This window comes from Onychostruthus taczanowskii, unplaced genomic scaffold (genome assembly GCF_017590055.1).
Source record: "Onychostruthus taczanowskii isolate IOZ18803 unplaced genomic scaffold, ASM1759005v1 scaffold1, whole genome shotgun sequence".
NCBI lineage: Eukaryota > Metazoa > Chordata > Aves > Passeriformes > Passeridae > Onychostruthus > Onychostruthus taczanowskii.
This window is the reverse complement of record NW_024496525.1, coordinates 7,266,070-7,282,901: the sequence shown is the minus strand read 5'-3', so window position 1 is coordinate 7,282,901 and position 16,832 is coordinate 7,266,070. Positions and strand designations below refer to the sequence as shown.

Here is a 16,832-nt window from a genome sequence, read left to right as displayed (position 1 = left end):
GCACGGGCTGTGCTCTGCCTGTGTGTCCTGGCAGCAGTCAGCTGGTACCCAGCTTTTTTCACCCCTGAAGTGTCAATAGGTTATTCTGTAGACAGCGAGAAGGGATGCTCTGCCTGGTTCTGTGTTGCTGTGAACATACCAGTGCTGCAAATTTGGGCATAAGCTTTGCTGCTGGAGACTAAAGGATGGTGCAGAATCAAACTTGTACTTTGTATTCTATTAGCCCCAGTTTAGAGTGCACATATGGAAGCAGTTGAATAAACCTATTATGGGAGAGAGTGAAAGCTGAGGGCAGTGAAAACTTAGGAAACAGGTTGCTGCACTGTCTGTCCCAGGCATTCTGGATGCCTTTGTTATGCTGGACTGGGCCCTGGTTTGCAGAGGTACTGCATTCTGTCAGAGATGCCAGGGATAGAGAGCTAGTCTAGTAGGGAGCAGAGGTATTTGACTTTCTCAGTTTTTCAGGTACCACCAGTCCATCATCTTACCCACCCAAGCTTTGCCTTCAGCAAAAATTTTCAATTCCATCAACACTGTCTAGTAGACCTCCCCAAAGCTGCAGGCTCTGAGAAGCTTTGTTCTCCTGAGGCTACCTTGCAAAGGACAGTCCAGGATCAGCTCAATCATGTTGAGGGTGGAGGGTGTTGATGTTCTGACTGCCTAATCCAGACCTTTTTTATCTATTTCCCAGCACACAGGCAGTGTTCTTCCATCACAGTGAAGATGACATTTTAAAATACTTGTGTACTCCTGGATGCTGTGATGACAAATGAAGGTGATTCTGCAATCCCTTCCCTGTGAATAGGACAAGTCAGGCATAACTGCCTGAACACACTTACCAGCTGCTTCTCTCCTTTCCTGTCCAAGTGGTCTGTGGAGGTGAGGAGGAACCCAGTTTGCAGTTGAATAGCTGTGCATCTCCTGAAGACCTTACCTGAGAAGACCAGATCAGGGTTCTGCAGGTGCCTGATGTGGTGGTGTTTCCAAGCCTTTGAGAGTGCTATTGCAAAGTAAATGAGTGCCTGTTTCTTGTAGGCTGGCTGATTTTTGTACATAACTGAGAAATCTCATCACTGTAGGGGCACTTTATGATAGAAGGGGAACCAAGAGTGAGCTGCTTCTGTGTGCAGAAGGGCTCCTAGTGCAGTGGCCAGGCTTACACATGGGCACAGTTCAGGAGAAAAGGGAACCACGGGACTGAGCTCTTTGCTGCAGTCAGTGGAAAGATGCCGTGCGTGACTCCCAAGCAATTCCAGGCACCTGCTGTGGTATAAAAAGGTGTAGGGAAGTTGTCCTGTCTGCTCTTGAGTTTTGGCAACTGCTGTGGTGATGTTGTCTTTTACCCACAGCTCTGCACAAGTGCCAGGAGAGGAACCTGGTAAACTGCTAAAAATATCTCTGGTGCTCAGATGGTTTTGCAATTTAGCACAAAAACCTCTCCTGGCCTGCAGATGAACTAGGACATTTGTCTATGTGCTTGAATCTGAAATGTGCTGCTAATCTGTTGCTTAGGCTAATCCCAACTGCCCTATGATGTTTCACAGGTTCACAGTGAAAGGAAGTTCAGCCTCACAAGGTGCAGGATTAAAACACTGGTTACAAAATTATTGCAGAAAGAAAAGATGAAAAGCCCAGAAGAGGTAACAGTTAAAACTCAATAGGCACAGGACAGTGGCTTCTCTGAAACTTACTTAAGAATAAATCTCAAGAACAAAGTCCTCTTGAAAAGCTGCTGCTTAGACCCCTGTTAACCTTTTCTGAAGAAGTAAATTGAATTGCAGTTATAAAGCTGGCAGTTTTTGCTTCAGTCAGCACTTCATCTCAGGGTTTATTGGCTTTTGCAAGCACTACCTGTGCTGCATTCTCACGCGTGTTTAGGTTTAAGAGTTGTTTGCACTAAGGCAATGTGGCAAATTTTTCCACAGTGAATGAATCTCAAGTTTTCTTTTGCTTCTTAAATCTTACTAAAAATCCAGTTACTTGAACTTTGTCCAGGTGTTTGTTGCTGTCTGTCCCACAGTAAGTGGGTGACTTAGAGGTAGAACATGGGAGAATTTGTGCTCTGGGGTTTAAGGACAGGCCTGGGTCACCATGCTCTGGTGGGTTGACTGATTTTCCATGCCCAAAAATGTCTCAAGAGGGATCTGTGATGTATTTTCTTTTATGAAGTCTGGGAAGCTGATGTGAATTTTAAGGGAAAAATCTGGATTTCCCAATCTTTCAGCTGGGCAGATACATGTCAGCGGAAGTTATTGGGTCTGTTCTGAAGGGTCATTGTGACCTGTCAGAAGAGAGGAAGTTCTGAACAAGACAAATATCCTGTTTTCAGTGCAGTTTCCTCAATTTTGGTTTGTTGTTTTTATTTGGCTGCCTATTGAAAATTCTGCAAGAAAAGTTCTGGCATGTGCCAGATACCACATGTGTCTATACCTACTAGTCAGGGTAATGGAGGTGCAAAAAGGAATGGGAAGCACTTTTAACACTCATGCAGGTAAACAGAAGGGTTTTTAAAGAAATGTTTTCATAATACACTGAATCCTTTTTAAAAGTAGACTAGAACATTTGGTCTTAGCAGAAGTCCTCTTGAGGTGATCAAGTCCAACCTTTGATGGAACATCACCATGTAACTAAACCATAGCACTAAGTGTCATGTCCAGTTGTTTCTTGAATTCTTCCCGGGATGGTGACTTCACCATTCCGTGTGCAGCCTGTTTCAACACCCTACCACCCTTCCACTGAAGAAGTTCAACTTACTGCAACAAAGTTCTATTGTCAATCTTGTTGGTGGCATATCTACGTGAAATAGTCAAAATCTGTGTGCTTTTATAGGCTTCTAGGGTGCCTTATGATGGGGCAGGTCTGTACCTTGACACTGTGTACCCATAGTACAGAGGGGTTTTTGCATTCCTCATTCCTTTCAGTAGGTCTCCTGCTCTTCCCCTGCCAAACTAATAGGAAAGCCTGGTTGTTAGGTTCACCCCAGTCTCTAGTGGAACAGCTGTGGGGAGAAGATAGCAGTAAGGATTTCCTGGGCCTCTCTCATGTGGAATCTATGTTGCGTCACTGTTCAAAAATATCACTAGTTTGGTGCCTGGGATAACAAGCAGTATTTAACAATCACAGAAGCTTTATCAGAGGTGTTCTCTGCCATTGTGTAACAGCCTTTCTTCTCGATTTTAGTAGTTTCCTAATTTAGTGGGTGTTTGTAGGTGGAAGTCTGTCTGTGTTTCACGTATACCATGTAATGGGTGTCTTCCTCTGAGATGTCCTTCACGGTACTTTCTCTTTTACCAGATTGTCCCCAGCCACCACAACCTGAGAATGGAGCCTATAAATGCCACCCTAGCCCCTGCAACAACCCTCTGACTTCAGGCAGTGTCATAGAGTATCTGTGTGTTGAAGGCTACATGCTGAAAGGAGATTATAAATACTTGACATGCAAGAATGGAGAGTGGAACCCAGCCATGGAAGTCAGCTGCAGACTCAGCCCAGGTGAGTGCTCCCTGACTCTAGAATTGCTCTTGCATTGACTTTTCAGATTATCCTTAAGCACTTCATGTGATGCTGAGGAAGTCCATATGGCTCTCATTGCTCTAGCAATTTCGTAAAGGCAGCTCACAGTCTTAAAAATGTCTCTTCAGTAGCAGCCCATCAGATGCAGACTTAGAGTCCCTAACACAAGGAGAAAAGCCATGGACAGGAGTATAAAGTAGGTATCTTGTTACTTATGTGAAGCCTCTTATCTTGAGGCTCTCATCCCAGGAATGCTGGAAGCCCTAACAGTAGCATTTTCCATGCTTTCTGGTTTTCCTTGATGGATTTGACAGTACATCTCCCTCAGTGAGTCTGTGCACGTGTGTGTGTGTGTGTGTAGAGTCAATCTTCCTTGCAAACAGGTTAAGTAACTGTTGGTTTCCTGCGCTGAAAAGATTGATGGTGCTGCTTTTCACTGTACTGGCAGGAAAGGACATTGCTGACAAATGATTTCTGCTTCTCTCCAAGTATAAGTGGACAGCTTTTGTTTTGTGTCTCCCCAGCTGAACAGGAATTCCTCTATCAAAGCAGCAAAGTAAAAAGATTTACAGGAAAATGTTCATCATACAGCTCTTAATTTGCCTACTACTCTTTTGCTTTTAACAGTGGGTATATTGGATAAAAGGAGAACTCTCTCCCCTCTTCTGGGTGGGCTGATAGAACCTTACTACTCAGTCGTGCTGAGCCAGCAGGATGTACACTTTGGAATTAAGTCTCATAATACATAAAGCAAAATGTGTCAGCTTAATTGGAAAGAAACGGGAAAAAAAAGTGCCTTCATCAAACTCTTTATGGAGATCACTGCATACCTGTGATCTCTGGAACATCCTGTCCTGTCTCAAAGACACTGTCTTTTTATGCCACTGCAATAGCCCCTTCCTATGATTTATAAGGAAGGATCTGGGAGTTTACCTGGCAGCAAATAGATCCTGAAGAGGTTTCCAAATTCAGCTTAAGCTTCCTTTCCGCAGTGATCCCCATGCCCCTTGCTGCAGCCAGGCTGGAGAGCAAAGCTGTGCTATTGCACATTGCCCTGAGTGGCATTCCTGCATGGTGGCACTTGGTCTGAGGGACTGTGTTGTGATGAGCAGAAATCCTTCAGATTTCTGTAGCATCTTGAAGGGCCAGTGGCATTATCAAAAATATGGTGCCTCAAAAATCTCACCCAATGAAAAAGCCATTGCTTTCACAATACAAGCTTTGAATCAACTGTTCAGGGTCAGAGATAGCTAACTTTTAACTAGTGGGTCTCCTTCAAAAGGCTCAAAGAAGGGGAAGGGGATAGGAGACTCTAGAAAAGCAGTAGTCTTAAAATTATTGGTCAGGGTAAGATCCTACCTGCTCCATATAGGATAAAGTAAGTCCCTAACAGTTATCACGTGTTTTGTGCAGCTCTGAGCCTGTCAGCCCTATAGCCTTTTGGCAGTTTATTGTATGAAGTAGTGACATTTTTTTGGCATATGAGATGGTAAATGTTCTGGAGTGCACCCTGGGTAGTGAGCAGTTTGACAGCGTCATGTACTGATGCTGAAAATGGGCCATCTCTATTTGCCTTCCCTTGTTCCTGTTAGTGCCCTGAGAAATGCTGGAAGTTAAAATCCTTACTCAACCCTATTTGCCATAGGGAAAAATATGGTAGTCACTGTTTTGGTTTTTTGGTTTTTGTTGTTTTTGTTTTTTTTTTTTCCTGGGGAGGGGTCAAGCTACTGCTAAAAGATTTCTAAGAAACAAGTTCAAAACAACTAAACCAAGTAGTTTTGACCCCAAGAGATGATGCAGAAAATTGCAAACTAGGTTTCCATCTTAAATGCCTGTTTTGGGCTTAGATTTCAGGCTGTAGGCATAAAAATAATGATCCTCCAACTCTTTTTTTTTCCCTGTTTACCTGTTGCTCTTCCTCTTATCCCTCATTGCATGAGTCCTGAATTCCCTCTGCAGTTTGAGCCCTGTGCTCCTAAAGAATGTTTTGGGTATAGAAAGAGGAACTGAGGAATTGCATAAATCAAATGTGCAATTCACAGTAGTATTTGCTGATGGGCAGGTGAGGCTTTTTGGATCTCTACCAAAGACACAAATTAGGGACAGAAACAACACATAGAGACAATTATTTCCTCTAGAGAGGTGAAAGGACTAGTGTAGCCTTCTAGGCATGGTATGCAGTGCTCAGCAGTACCACCTCCAAGCCATTCTCTCTTCACTCCCAGTTTATCCCTGCACAGGTCCTTTAAAAGCCAAATTGGTTTCTGTGCAGTCACACAGCACAGCTGCAGAAGGCTAGGAAAGAGAAATGTGGGCACATGTATCTAACATTGAAAACTCAGCACCCTGAAAGAACATCTGCCTTCCTTCTCTATCCTCTGGCATATGTTTGTGTGTGAGAGAAACTTAATATTTTCTGTGTATTAATTGTAATAACTGCATAATAATACACAGCCAGTTGACTTCCACCCCTCTTTGCAAGGCTGTTATATTAGTTGAGAAAAAATGGGTTTTGGAACTTTTTCTGCTGTTTGGCCTAAAATATGCTGCTTATTGTGTTAGACAATTATTGGCCTTGCTGGTTACATCATGACATTCTCTTGTTTTTGCTCAGGCAGATCTCTATATAACATTACACCATCAGTCAGTTCCCATGGCCTGCTTCCATTGCTTTTCTGTTTGCTCTGTGTTTTGCCAAAGGGCCCTTGTATGTGCCTGTTTTATTTTGGGTTCCCTTTTCAGCTGATGGAGAGGTGTCAGCCTGAGCTGCAAACTGAGATAGGTGGTGTGTCTTGTATGGCAAACATGGGTTCCTTACACATGCACCCAGGAGTAAGTCCTGAGGAGCAGTGTGAATGTTTTTCCTTCAGTATGGAAGTACCACATTTTAGCTTGTGTTCCCCTTGGTTTTGTAGAAAAGGACTCTCCTCCCACAATTGGAGTGCCCACGCTGTCCATAGTAGCCTCCACAGCGAGCTCCGTTGCCCTGATTCTGCTGTTGGTTGTGCTGTTTGTTTTGCTGCAGCCAAAGCTGAAGTCGTTCCATCACAGCAGGTAAGTGTAGCTGGGGTTTGGAGGGGCTCAGAGGCCCCCTGTTTCTTTGCAGCAGAAACCCATGCAGGTAGTTGGGTCAGACCTTCGTTTTGGAGCAATTTGGCTCCTCGCTTCTCCATTCCTCTTTTCATCGCCTCAGGGACATCTCTGCCCCATCCTACTGATCCAGCACTTTTCTGAAATGTCGGTCTATGATGCTCACCTGCAGTCCCCAGTCTTGTGTGCCACCCAACGAGTGACTTCCTTATGCTGTTGCCTTGGCTTTGAATGATACTTAGTAGCCTGTCTGTAGATCAGTTTCCTACCTCTTCTAGCCTTGGATAGCTACTGAAGTCTGTGTCTGGGTGTATATATCTGCATCTTTCTCTGACTGCTTGAGGTCCTGTGGACCCAAAATTAAGCAGTACTGCTCTTCAGATACATGTGCAAGTCTGCCATCCTTCTCTGCTGCTGCAGGAGGAGAACCCTCCTGGCCTGGGTTTGTAGGTGAGAGGGGGGACCCAGCCATAACACTGCTGCCAGCTAAGGCAGACACTCAAGCAGTGGGGAGGTTGAGAGGTAGGGCCCTGCAGTCTGCCCTCTTCTGAAAAGGCCCAAACTACTGGAAAAGAAAAATTTTCTCCCAGGTCTTACGAGGCCAGGTGATTCATGCTGTGCCAGAGCTATCTTCCCCATCCTGCCAGAGGTTATCTGGCCAGAGGCAGCAGAACAGACAGTGCTGGGTGTTGTGGAATGTAGCAGTGCCCCAGGCTGGCCTCAACAGTGCTCTTTGCCAAAAGCACGGAGCTGAGTCATGACCTATGTCAAATTTAGCTATGGAGGTAAGTAGGGGGGTGGGGGCGGGGGGGAGGCGTTGTAACCTTTTCAGCTCTTGCTGCTAAATCCATCAGGTGCTGCGAATTACAGCCCCTGCTCATATTTAGTGGCAATTCACAGTAGGGCTCCAAGACTGCTTGTCTGACCTTTTTAAATCACCATTCAAGTTTCTGTCCTTCCCTAAATATGGTGAGAGTTAGAGTTTTGACAAGGGAGGTTACTGGGGTTCTTGGTAAGATATATATATATATAGTAAAATAACTACTCATCTTGATTTATTTTTTCTCCTCCCCCATCTTTTTTTTGTTCCTTTTTTTCTGAGGCGGGACCAAGGTGTGTCTGGAGATCAGGTCTCTATTATGGTGGATGGTGTCCAAGTGGCCTTGCCATCCTATGAAGAAGCAGTATATGGCAGCACAGGGAATTGCATTCCACCCTCAGACTCCCGAGTGCAGATCGTGCTCTCAGAGGGAGCTGGACAGAATGGACCCAGAGAGATGCAGCAGCCGGACCAGGGGGCTCACAATACCTTTGAAAGAGAAGATGAAGCCCCTGGACATTCTGGACTGTGTGAAGCCAGTGGCTCTCAGCGCTCTGAAACTGTTCTTGTGCATCAGGCTGCTACCTCTTCCTGGGTAGCTGGCATGGCTAGCAGTAGACCTGTACACAAAGAGGCCCAAGATTCAGAAAGCAGTGACATACAGAGCCTTTTATCACTCACTTCCTCTGAGGAATACACAGATGGTAAGTGACTTGTGCAAGGAGCACTAAATGAGACCCTTTTAAGAGTAGGTTCTGAGTTGATTATCTAGGGTGAAAAATGGCAAGGGATGCCCCTATGTGTGTCTGCCACTACAGCAGCTTTTGGAAAGATCCAGTCTCTATAGCATGTTTCACCTCTTAAACATGTAAGCAGTATTTAATACCTTCTGAAGAATTCAGTATTCTCAGACTGGGAGCCTAGGGCAGTCTGAGCAAGTTTGTCTACTGCTTACTCTTTTTTTAACAAAGGATTTTCAGAGAATTCCAGCCTCTAGCATCATAGTACAAAAGCAGTAAAATACTGTTTGTGGAAACTAAGTTGGTGGGAGTGGGAGGACATGCTTGGAATACAAACCCTTTGCGATGTTTGGGCTGCTTAACTTGTAGACTATTCTAGTAAGCAGCTTTCTGCCACAAAGCATTCAGTGCTGCAGCCTTAGCCTGCAAGACCTAAGAGGGATGTGCTTGAACTTACTGTAGAGGGCAGAGGGGCAAGTCATTGAACAGTCAAAACATCTTTTATTCCTCCACTTCTGTGCTGTCCTGAAGGAGTGGCTTTGCAATGCCAGAGCTGATGTGAAGGTGTAGCTTAAAGTTGCTTCTGCAGGGACTGCTGTGTCTTAGGCAAGAAATGTGACAGGCTTGTAGATAGCTCAGGGCAGAACTTCTCCTTTCCGTGGTATTAAGAAATACTTTGTGCTAGGAGGGTAATGCAGGGCCAGATATACACCCAGAGTGGTGGTGGAATCTGTCCTTGGAGTTTTTCAAGGCTGAAGCTGGCTGGTCCCACTTTCAGGGGCAGGTTGGAGCAGAGTCCTCCAGAGTTCCTTTGTGATGTGATGAGAGGGAGACCACTGCACTGTCATGTTATGAAAGCAGGAGCCTGTCTTGCTTTCAATAGTACTTTTTCTGATGTGTGTTGAACTACAGAACTTTGACTACTTTTTCTTTTTTTTTTCTCTCCCCACCATTCAGATATTCCCTTATTGAAAGAAGCATGAGGTCTGCTGTGTTTGTCTAGTTTTGTCCATCTGGGATTTCTTCCTCTTCTCTCCCTGCCTTTGGGACAGAAGCACTCTGTGCAGTCTTCCCCATCCTCGCAAGCTGTACCCTGGATACCTCCAAGAAGAGATGCCCTCAGCTGAAGATCCAAAGGATGTTGCCAGGTTGCCTCCTGGATGCACCAGTGGAGTTGGTGCAGCACTGGCTTCCCCATTCCATCAGCATCAGGGGCTCAAGGAACAGAGTGGATTTGAGCTCTCCTCTTCCCCAGCCAGATGTTTGACAGCAGTCTCTGAAGAGCTGCTCTTTTCTCGTGCCTTTCTCCTCCTCACACCGGCTTGTTGCAGCTTAATCAGCCTTTCTAGCCCTTCTGCTGCCCAGAGAGCAGGGGCTCAACCTGCTTGCTCTCCGGGTGCAGACATAGTTTAAATATACATATATATGTTATATAGGCTTTTCTTCCAGCATCCTCTTTGTGACAGGGCAGGACAAAATGCCTCACTGGGACTGACATTGGGCTTGGGAGGGCTCGCAGTTAAGGGGCAGCTTGTGATGTCTAGAAGCGCCTCAGATGAGATGGGCTATGTGACAGCTTAGCCCTGCAGGAGCAGTTCACTGAGAATTGCTTAAACACTGAAGGCTGAGAAGTACAACATGTAGGAATGCCCTTTGTCCCATCTCTGCAGGAGTCCATTCCTGAAAATCATTTTTGTCTTCTCCTTCTTCCCCTACCAGTGCAGCCCACTGGAGGAGGTTCAGGTGTTTGAAAATACCAAGACAAAAATTGCCTGTAGGTAGTGAATTCCTAGTGCCATTGGTGCAATCCCTAATTCCTTTTCCAGCCATAGTGGTAGGTGCCATCACATAGGCTGGTGCATCTTCCTCGCTTCATACAGCAAAGTCTGCTGCTTTAACCTGGTGGGCTCCAGTGGGCCCAAAGAGAAGGGCTCCTCCCTTGTGGCTGGGGGTAAGCAGCTTTTGTAAAGCTTTCCTAAACACAGTGCCAGCCTATTGCTGTGAGGGAAAGTCAACTACACTGACAGCAGTGCTAGAGGACACCACAGCTCAGTGCTGAAGTTTTGAGGATTAAGTTCTGGTAGTAGGGGAGAGAAAATTCAGAAATATATGTGCCTCTGCCTGCCACAGTTACCTGCAGCAGGTCAGATTGTCTGTGTTGGGACTCTAACTGCAGGAAGCCACATTTGTCTGGGGTAGACAGTCCAAGTCCAAGTGCTGTGGTGATTGTAAGGTTCCTCACTGAGGTCTGGACACTGTTCCATGGGATTGGTTTCAGCAAGAAGAGTTGGCTTCTTAGATGCATGTACCTTGTCATAACTGTCTTGAAGTAACCAGGGAAGTGTTTGCCCTGTGAGAAGCTGCTACATTTTTGAGTTGAAGGAGCAAAATGTCATGGCCTTACACATCATGTGGTAATGTTCAGGTAAACAGGGATGCTGTCTTTGCTGCTTTGCTTTTGGTTTGCAATCCTCACTGTCCTCATCCTCATTGCTACAGTAAAAAAACATTACGGCACTTGACAACAATGATAAACATCTTTATGCATAAAATCACTGTGGCTTAGCTCCAGTTCTTTGAAATGGGGATTGGCCATAGTGCCCACCTGTGTATTTGCTATTCCTGTTCCTGAATAGCTGTTAAATCCCAGGACACATGGAACAGTGTGTGCCTGTGGATGGAAGAATCCTTTTTCCCCTATCCTTGTTATAGAGGGATGTTAATTTAAAATTAAAGTGTTTTAAACATCCTTCCCTGTTCCTCATGTTACCTTGCATTAACACAGGAATTTGATAAATCCCATTTGGGTGTTTAGGTATTTTTTTTTAAGTTTGGATGGTGAAAATCTTGTGTCATTTTACAGTGGGCTGTGGTGTCTCAGCTTCAAGAGCTGTAGAGGACAAATGTTGTTTACACATCTGCCATTGGAATTTTTAAAAATAAGCATGGTGACAATTGTATTTAGCTTTTTGACTGTTGGAAGTGGTCTAAGCTTGAGTAAATTCTCCTTCATTGGTTTATTAGAGGGGTTGAGCAAATGTAGTGGTAAGGGAGTGCAGAGGAAAGTCTGTGTGACTTTCCTGCTACCTAAACAGCTCAGAACAGGAGTTGCTTTTTATGCAGTTAAGGTCCTGTCTGCTCAAACTGACCCTCTCCAATTCAAGGTGTAGGAGCTGGGAATGTGTTGCCTTCCTGAAAGGGGTAGTGCTAGTTCCGGGTTGGTGGGAGAAGGTGGAAGCTGATCCCAAGGCCTAACCTTGTGCTGCACCACCAGCAGCAAACACATCCTCTGTGGCCTGGCCTCTTCTCTGCTGTTGTAAAACAAACAACTGCCAGCTTGGAAGAAAAATTCAGTTTGAGTGGGGAAGAAAAGGAAGCAAGCTCTACAAAGATGGAGTACTTTAATTTCAGAGAAACACACAGAATTAAGTAGGCTGGAAAAGACCTTTAAGATCATCAAGTCCAACCTATGACCAAACACCACTTTGTCAACTAGACCATGGTGACTCCACCACCTCCCTGGGCAGCCCATCCCAATGCCCAATCACTTTTTCTGTGAAGAATTTCTTCCTAATGTGCAGCCTAAACTTCCCCTGGCACAGCTTAAGACTTTACCTGAGAGCAGAAACTGACCTCCACCTGGCTACACCCTCCTTTCAGGGAGCTGTGGAGAGTAGTAAGGTGTCCCTGAGCCTCCTCTTCTCCAGGCTGCACAATCCCAGCTCCCTCAGCCTTCTCGTAGAATTTGTGCTCCAGACCCTTCACCAGCCTTGTTGCTCTTGTCTGGATGCATTTGAGCATCTCCATGTCCTTCCTAAATTGGTGGGCCCAGAACAGGACACAGCACTCAAGGTGGGGCCTCACTTTGCTGAGAACAGGGGGACAATCCCTGCCCCGGTCCTGCTGGCCATATTGCTCCTGATACAGGCCAGGGTGCCATTGGCCTTCTTGGCCATGTGGGCACATGCTGGCTGCATGTCCAGGCTGACATCAGTCAGTGAGCCCAGGTCCTTTTCTGCCTGGCAGCTGTCCAGCAGCTCTTCCCCCAGCCTGTAGCACTGCAGGGGGTTGTTGTGGCCAAAGTGCAGGACCTGACACTTGGTCTTGTTAAAGCTCATATCATTGGATTCTATAGAAATTGTTGGAAATGGCTTTACTCACGAGTTAGGGAAATGCAGAGGTGGAGAAGGGAAACATGCAAGTGTAGCTATTGTGATCAAGCATAAACAGGCAGCTTCTGTTGGCTTGTTGAGGGTGAGCCAGCAGCTTCCAGGCCAGTCTCCGTGCTGGCTGGTAATCCCATCTGATTATTCCAGATCCTGCAGAATTGCTCTATTCCCTGCAGCAAATCTTGTGGGAACAGGCCCCAGGGATCTGTGTGAGCCAGAATACGGAACACAGTTTGGAGGCTCACACTGCTCATCTACATCCTCAGCTTTAGAGTTAATTTTCGTATAAAATGAGGTGAAACAGCAGAGGAGGAACCCAAAAGACATTTGACAACTTTTTCAAGGGGGAGGGAGAGCAAGACCTCACTTTACTGGTTATCAAATTATTATTATTCATTCATATTTGTTTTAATTCTGCAGAGGCTGAAGGACTGAGAAGTCTTTGGGTAGAGACAGAGGAAAACCTACTTTGCACAGTCCTATCTTTACTTAGGGGAGGATGACCTGAAGCCTACAGATTGCTCAGATGTGAGCTGTGCTCTGCCTCAGAAGTGTTCATTATCTCTGAGCTGAGTGTGTTCTCTCTGGATTTTGCCGTAAGTAGGTGCAGCCTGGGTCCCAGTGTTGTGGATAGGAAGCACAGAGGTTCAGCCTTGTGAGATGTAGTACAGTAAATGAGTTTCCCCCCCCCCGCCCCCGATGGAGGCACATTCTCCATACCTTTTCTTCTTATGTCTGGCAAAAGATTTCAAAGGGAGGCATTTTTTCTTATTTAACACTCCCAACATAATCATCTCATGCTTTGTCATATGTGCTGGATCCTGTGATATTCAAGAACATTAAAATTATTTAATTATGCTGAGAAAAATAAAAATAGCACTTATTTTAAAGCTTTCCATTATTTTTGGAGTCTGATAGTTGTGGGGGGAAAGGGCATTTCAGAAATTCAGGATATTAAGTGCAATAGAAAAACTTCCTTGCTCCTTTCCAATTCCATAGTTTAAAAAAAAAGATGCAACTCATTGCAGTGTTTACAGCCCAAGCATTGTAGAACTGGACCAGCCTGAGAGAACCAGGATGTGAAGTTGGCAGTGACCCATGGGGAAGTGGCCAGTCTCACCAGGGTCTGCATCATGAAGCTCCCCTCAAATGATGAGCCAGCTTGGACTGTGTCAGAGCCTCCTGCAGCCTTGAAGGGTGTCAGCAGCACGGGTGAGAGGGGGTTTATGTCTTCTGGTTTTAAATAGCTTGTGCCTCCCCATCATTAACTGCAGAAGATGTAAGAATTAAGTCAGAAGAGATGCACTGAAGCATGTGAGCCTTTGGAGTTGTTGCTGAGTTAAAACATCATGAGTTTGGCAGGGAGAAGGGCTTAATGCATTTTTATCCTTAACCACCAGGGAAGTTGCTGGGTAGCAGAACATGTACTCCACAAGCAGAGTGCTTTTCACCCCTTGGACATCTCTGCTGAGGTTTCTCCTTGGCCTTTCAGCTCTGGTATGGTGAATTGTTTACTGCATCTGGAGTCTTAATTTAGCCTTTCAGTGGGTGGAGAACTCAGGTGTGTTGTGAAGAAATATGTTCCACATGCTTTGGGAAGAAACATCCCAAGGTACTCCAAGAGGTGGATGGCTTGGGTCAATACTGGGCAGTGTGGCTAAGAGAGCAACTGGCTCAGCCATTGGAAATAATCTGGGATGGTTGGGTCATTTGCAGCACAGAAAGGGAACACAAGGAGTTGTCTAAGGAAGGGCAGAAAACAGAGGTTTACTACAGGCTAATGAGCTAATGCAATCATGACCAGATTGTAAGGAAGCTTGTGCTTTGTTAGATGATTTAGCATACACCAGCAGGCTTGCTGTATAAAAAAAAATAATGTACAACTGCTTGGACACACTGAACTGTCCTTGCTGACCTTTTTAGAACATACTTGCAAAAAATGTGGTTTTACTGTTCTGATAGCAGTTTAAACAAAAAAAAAATATCTGCCTTGTTACTCTATCCAGATATGTATTTAAATAAATTCACTTTGGTTTTTTGTATATAAATGCAATAAATCCCATTCATTTTGCACATCCTGCCTCACCCCGTCCTCACCCTTCAGTCCTTACCAGGGAACAGCAGATTGAATTTGCTCTATGTGAAAACCTTTGCTTGCAGAAGAACTTCATTAGGAAATGTTTTTTTCTCTGCTATAGGCTTTGGAAGTGCAAAGAGGTTTCCTAGAGCAGGCTTCATTTTAAGGTGTATTTTTGTACAAGAAGTAAGCCTTTTTCCAGTCCTAGCCCACCAGGACAGAACACGCCACTTCCCACACTTCAGGGCCCTGTGTTCAGCACTGCTTTCAAACTCAACCCTCTGCAGGTGATGTTCAGGTCTGGGTACCCACCAGAACATGTTGTATTATGCTCTGCATATGCTTTCTGTGAGCTATGCTGTTGCTTCTGTCCTTGAATGAGAATAGACAGAGGCAACTGAGTTCTGCTGGAAAATGTTTTAGTTCAGATTCTCAAAGTTGCTTCCTTCCAAAAGAAAACAAAGCAAAGGTGTCTGTGAAGCAGAAGTCCAATGATGTGGTGGGTAGACTGCTCATAGTTGCTGATCCAAGTGCAAGGGGAGCTTGATTGCCTTTCTGCTTCAATCTTTTCTTTCCCATGCGTGTTTTCTTTTTATCTGAATTGCACCACTATGGAATTATTTGCAGAATGGTACTCCATTTATATGTGGGATTTAAAACCATAACTGATGCTGTGCAGGATGTCACTCAATCGGTTTTATTTTGCTTTATTTTTTATGTATTTTCTGGTATCCTGTACATTGCAGTGGGTGTGAAAATAGTATTTTAATATTTGTACAAAGTTTAATTTAATTGTTCTATGTATATAACTGCATTTCTAAATTAAAAAAAAATTCTTTTGAAGTGAAGCTATAGTTTTTTCTATTTGTTTGGTGGGGGGGGGTTTTAACTGCTTAGGCCTTGCGGCCTGGAAATCTAGTAGATCATTAATTAATATGTTGCAGTTGTGAAAACGAGGATGAAGCTAAACCTAGGGAAGCTCAAGTGGCTTGGGGAAGAGAGGTTCAGAGTTGGTGCAGCCTTAGAAGGATCGAGTTTCCAAGTTCAGAAGCAAAGGCTGCCCTTGGTGTGCTTGCATAGAATTCCTTGAGGAATGAGGCCAGCCTGGGCAGGGGGGAAAAGGTTTAAAGAGATTATGTGTGGTATGAGTGGATTTCAGAGAGGAAGACAGGGTAAATACAATAAATGGCTAATTAGTTTTTGAGTCTGTATAAGAACAGTAATGTATAGGAAGAGAATGCTGTTTTTAGAAGGGAGATATCTTTCATTGGTGAAATAATAATCCCAAGTGGGCAGCAGGACAGTTTGGGAGACATCAGAGAGATCTGCAGATAGATGGGTGAGTGCAGAGGGGAGGCTGGGGCAGGCTCTGCTCTTCCTTCTTCTGTAGTTGTGCTACATTGGGAGCGTGGGAGAAGCAGGAACTGCAGAGGAGTAGACACTTATTGTTCTTTCAGTGGGATGTGCAGTTCATTACTATTTTTATTAATGTTTGTTTTGCTTCAAAAACTAAGGTAACTGTATTTTCAGGTAAGTGTAGTAATGAGTGTTCCTTAACAGAATCTACCAGTAATGTAATAGGGAAGGGAAGGAGGGAGGAGATCCTTTTGGCCAGCTTGTTCAAAGCAGTCTTCAAAAATATTAAGATTTTGTGTAATTATAGATATAACTTTTATTCTTTGGGAAAGAACAGCCAGGTTAAAGAGAAAAGAAGAGAAGGGGTGACATCTACTTTCCTCCTATTTCCATTTGTTCCAAAAATTATTCCCACACAGGAAGCAGATCTTACTGTAATTTTACTACTGCGAAACTGGAGCTCCCTGGTCTGTGCATACCTTCCTGTACCAGATAGTTGGCACATGGGAGTCATTGCCCTCCAGGAATTGTTTTTAATTATTGTTTTTCACTGGGTGATGGTCTCCTGCCACAGCAATTCTGGCAGCCAGGAATGTGCCCTTCTTGACACATTGGAAAATTATTTGTCATCTCTGGTGTGTACTGGCAGTGAGAAGTGACTGCGGGAGACAAGCCTGAAGGAAGCCAGCCTGTGGTAGGTGGTCTGAGCAATGTTCCTTGACAGCTGGCCCTTTGGTGAAGGGCAAAAAGGCCAGGGAACACAGGAACATCTCTGCTCCAGAAAAGCAGCCCCGTCACAAAGACCGAGCCCGCCACAAAGCCTCTTGGAGAAACTCGCTCAGGAAAGGGGATAGATGGGCTACTGCCCTCACCAGGCGTCCTGCCAGCCAGCGCGCTGCGCTGCCGGGCTCGCAGCCAGGGTATTCCATACACGTTGGATTGTCCGGGAGCGCACAGCCGCGACACAGGGCCCCGGGCTCTATGGCAGCACAGCGCGCAGCAGCTCCTCCCTGCGCCCGGCCGCGTCCCGCAGCGCCGCCAGCGGGAAGCTCTGCCCTTCTGCTGCT

The 16,832-nt window shown here is 45.2% G+C and overlaps 1 protein-coding gene across 1 annotated transcript in view; it reads left to right on the top strand.

The window, feature by feature from the left end:
• Positions 1-15,257, top strand: part of SUSD6 (sushi domain containing 6) — a 77,998-nt gene extending 62,741 nt beyond the window's left edge. The window contains exons 5-8 of the mRNA XM_041402719.1: positions 3,295-3,492; positions 6,429-6,567; positions 7,706-8,127; positions 9,121-15,257. Of these exons, the coding sequence (XP_041258653.1) occupies positions 3,295-3,492; positions 6,429-6,567; positions 7,706-8,127; positions 9,121-9,146 (785 nt within the window). The 3' untranslated portion in view covers positions 9,147-15,257. The remainder of the gene's footprint in view (positions 1-3,294; positions 3,493-6,428; positions 6,568-7,705; positions 8,128-9,120) is intronic.
• Positions 15,258-16,832: the final 1,575 nt, after the last annotated feature.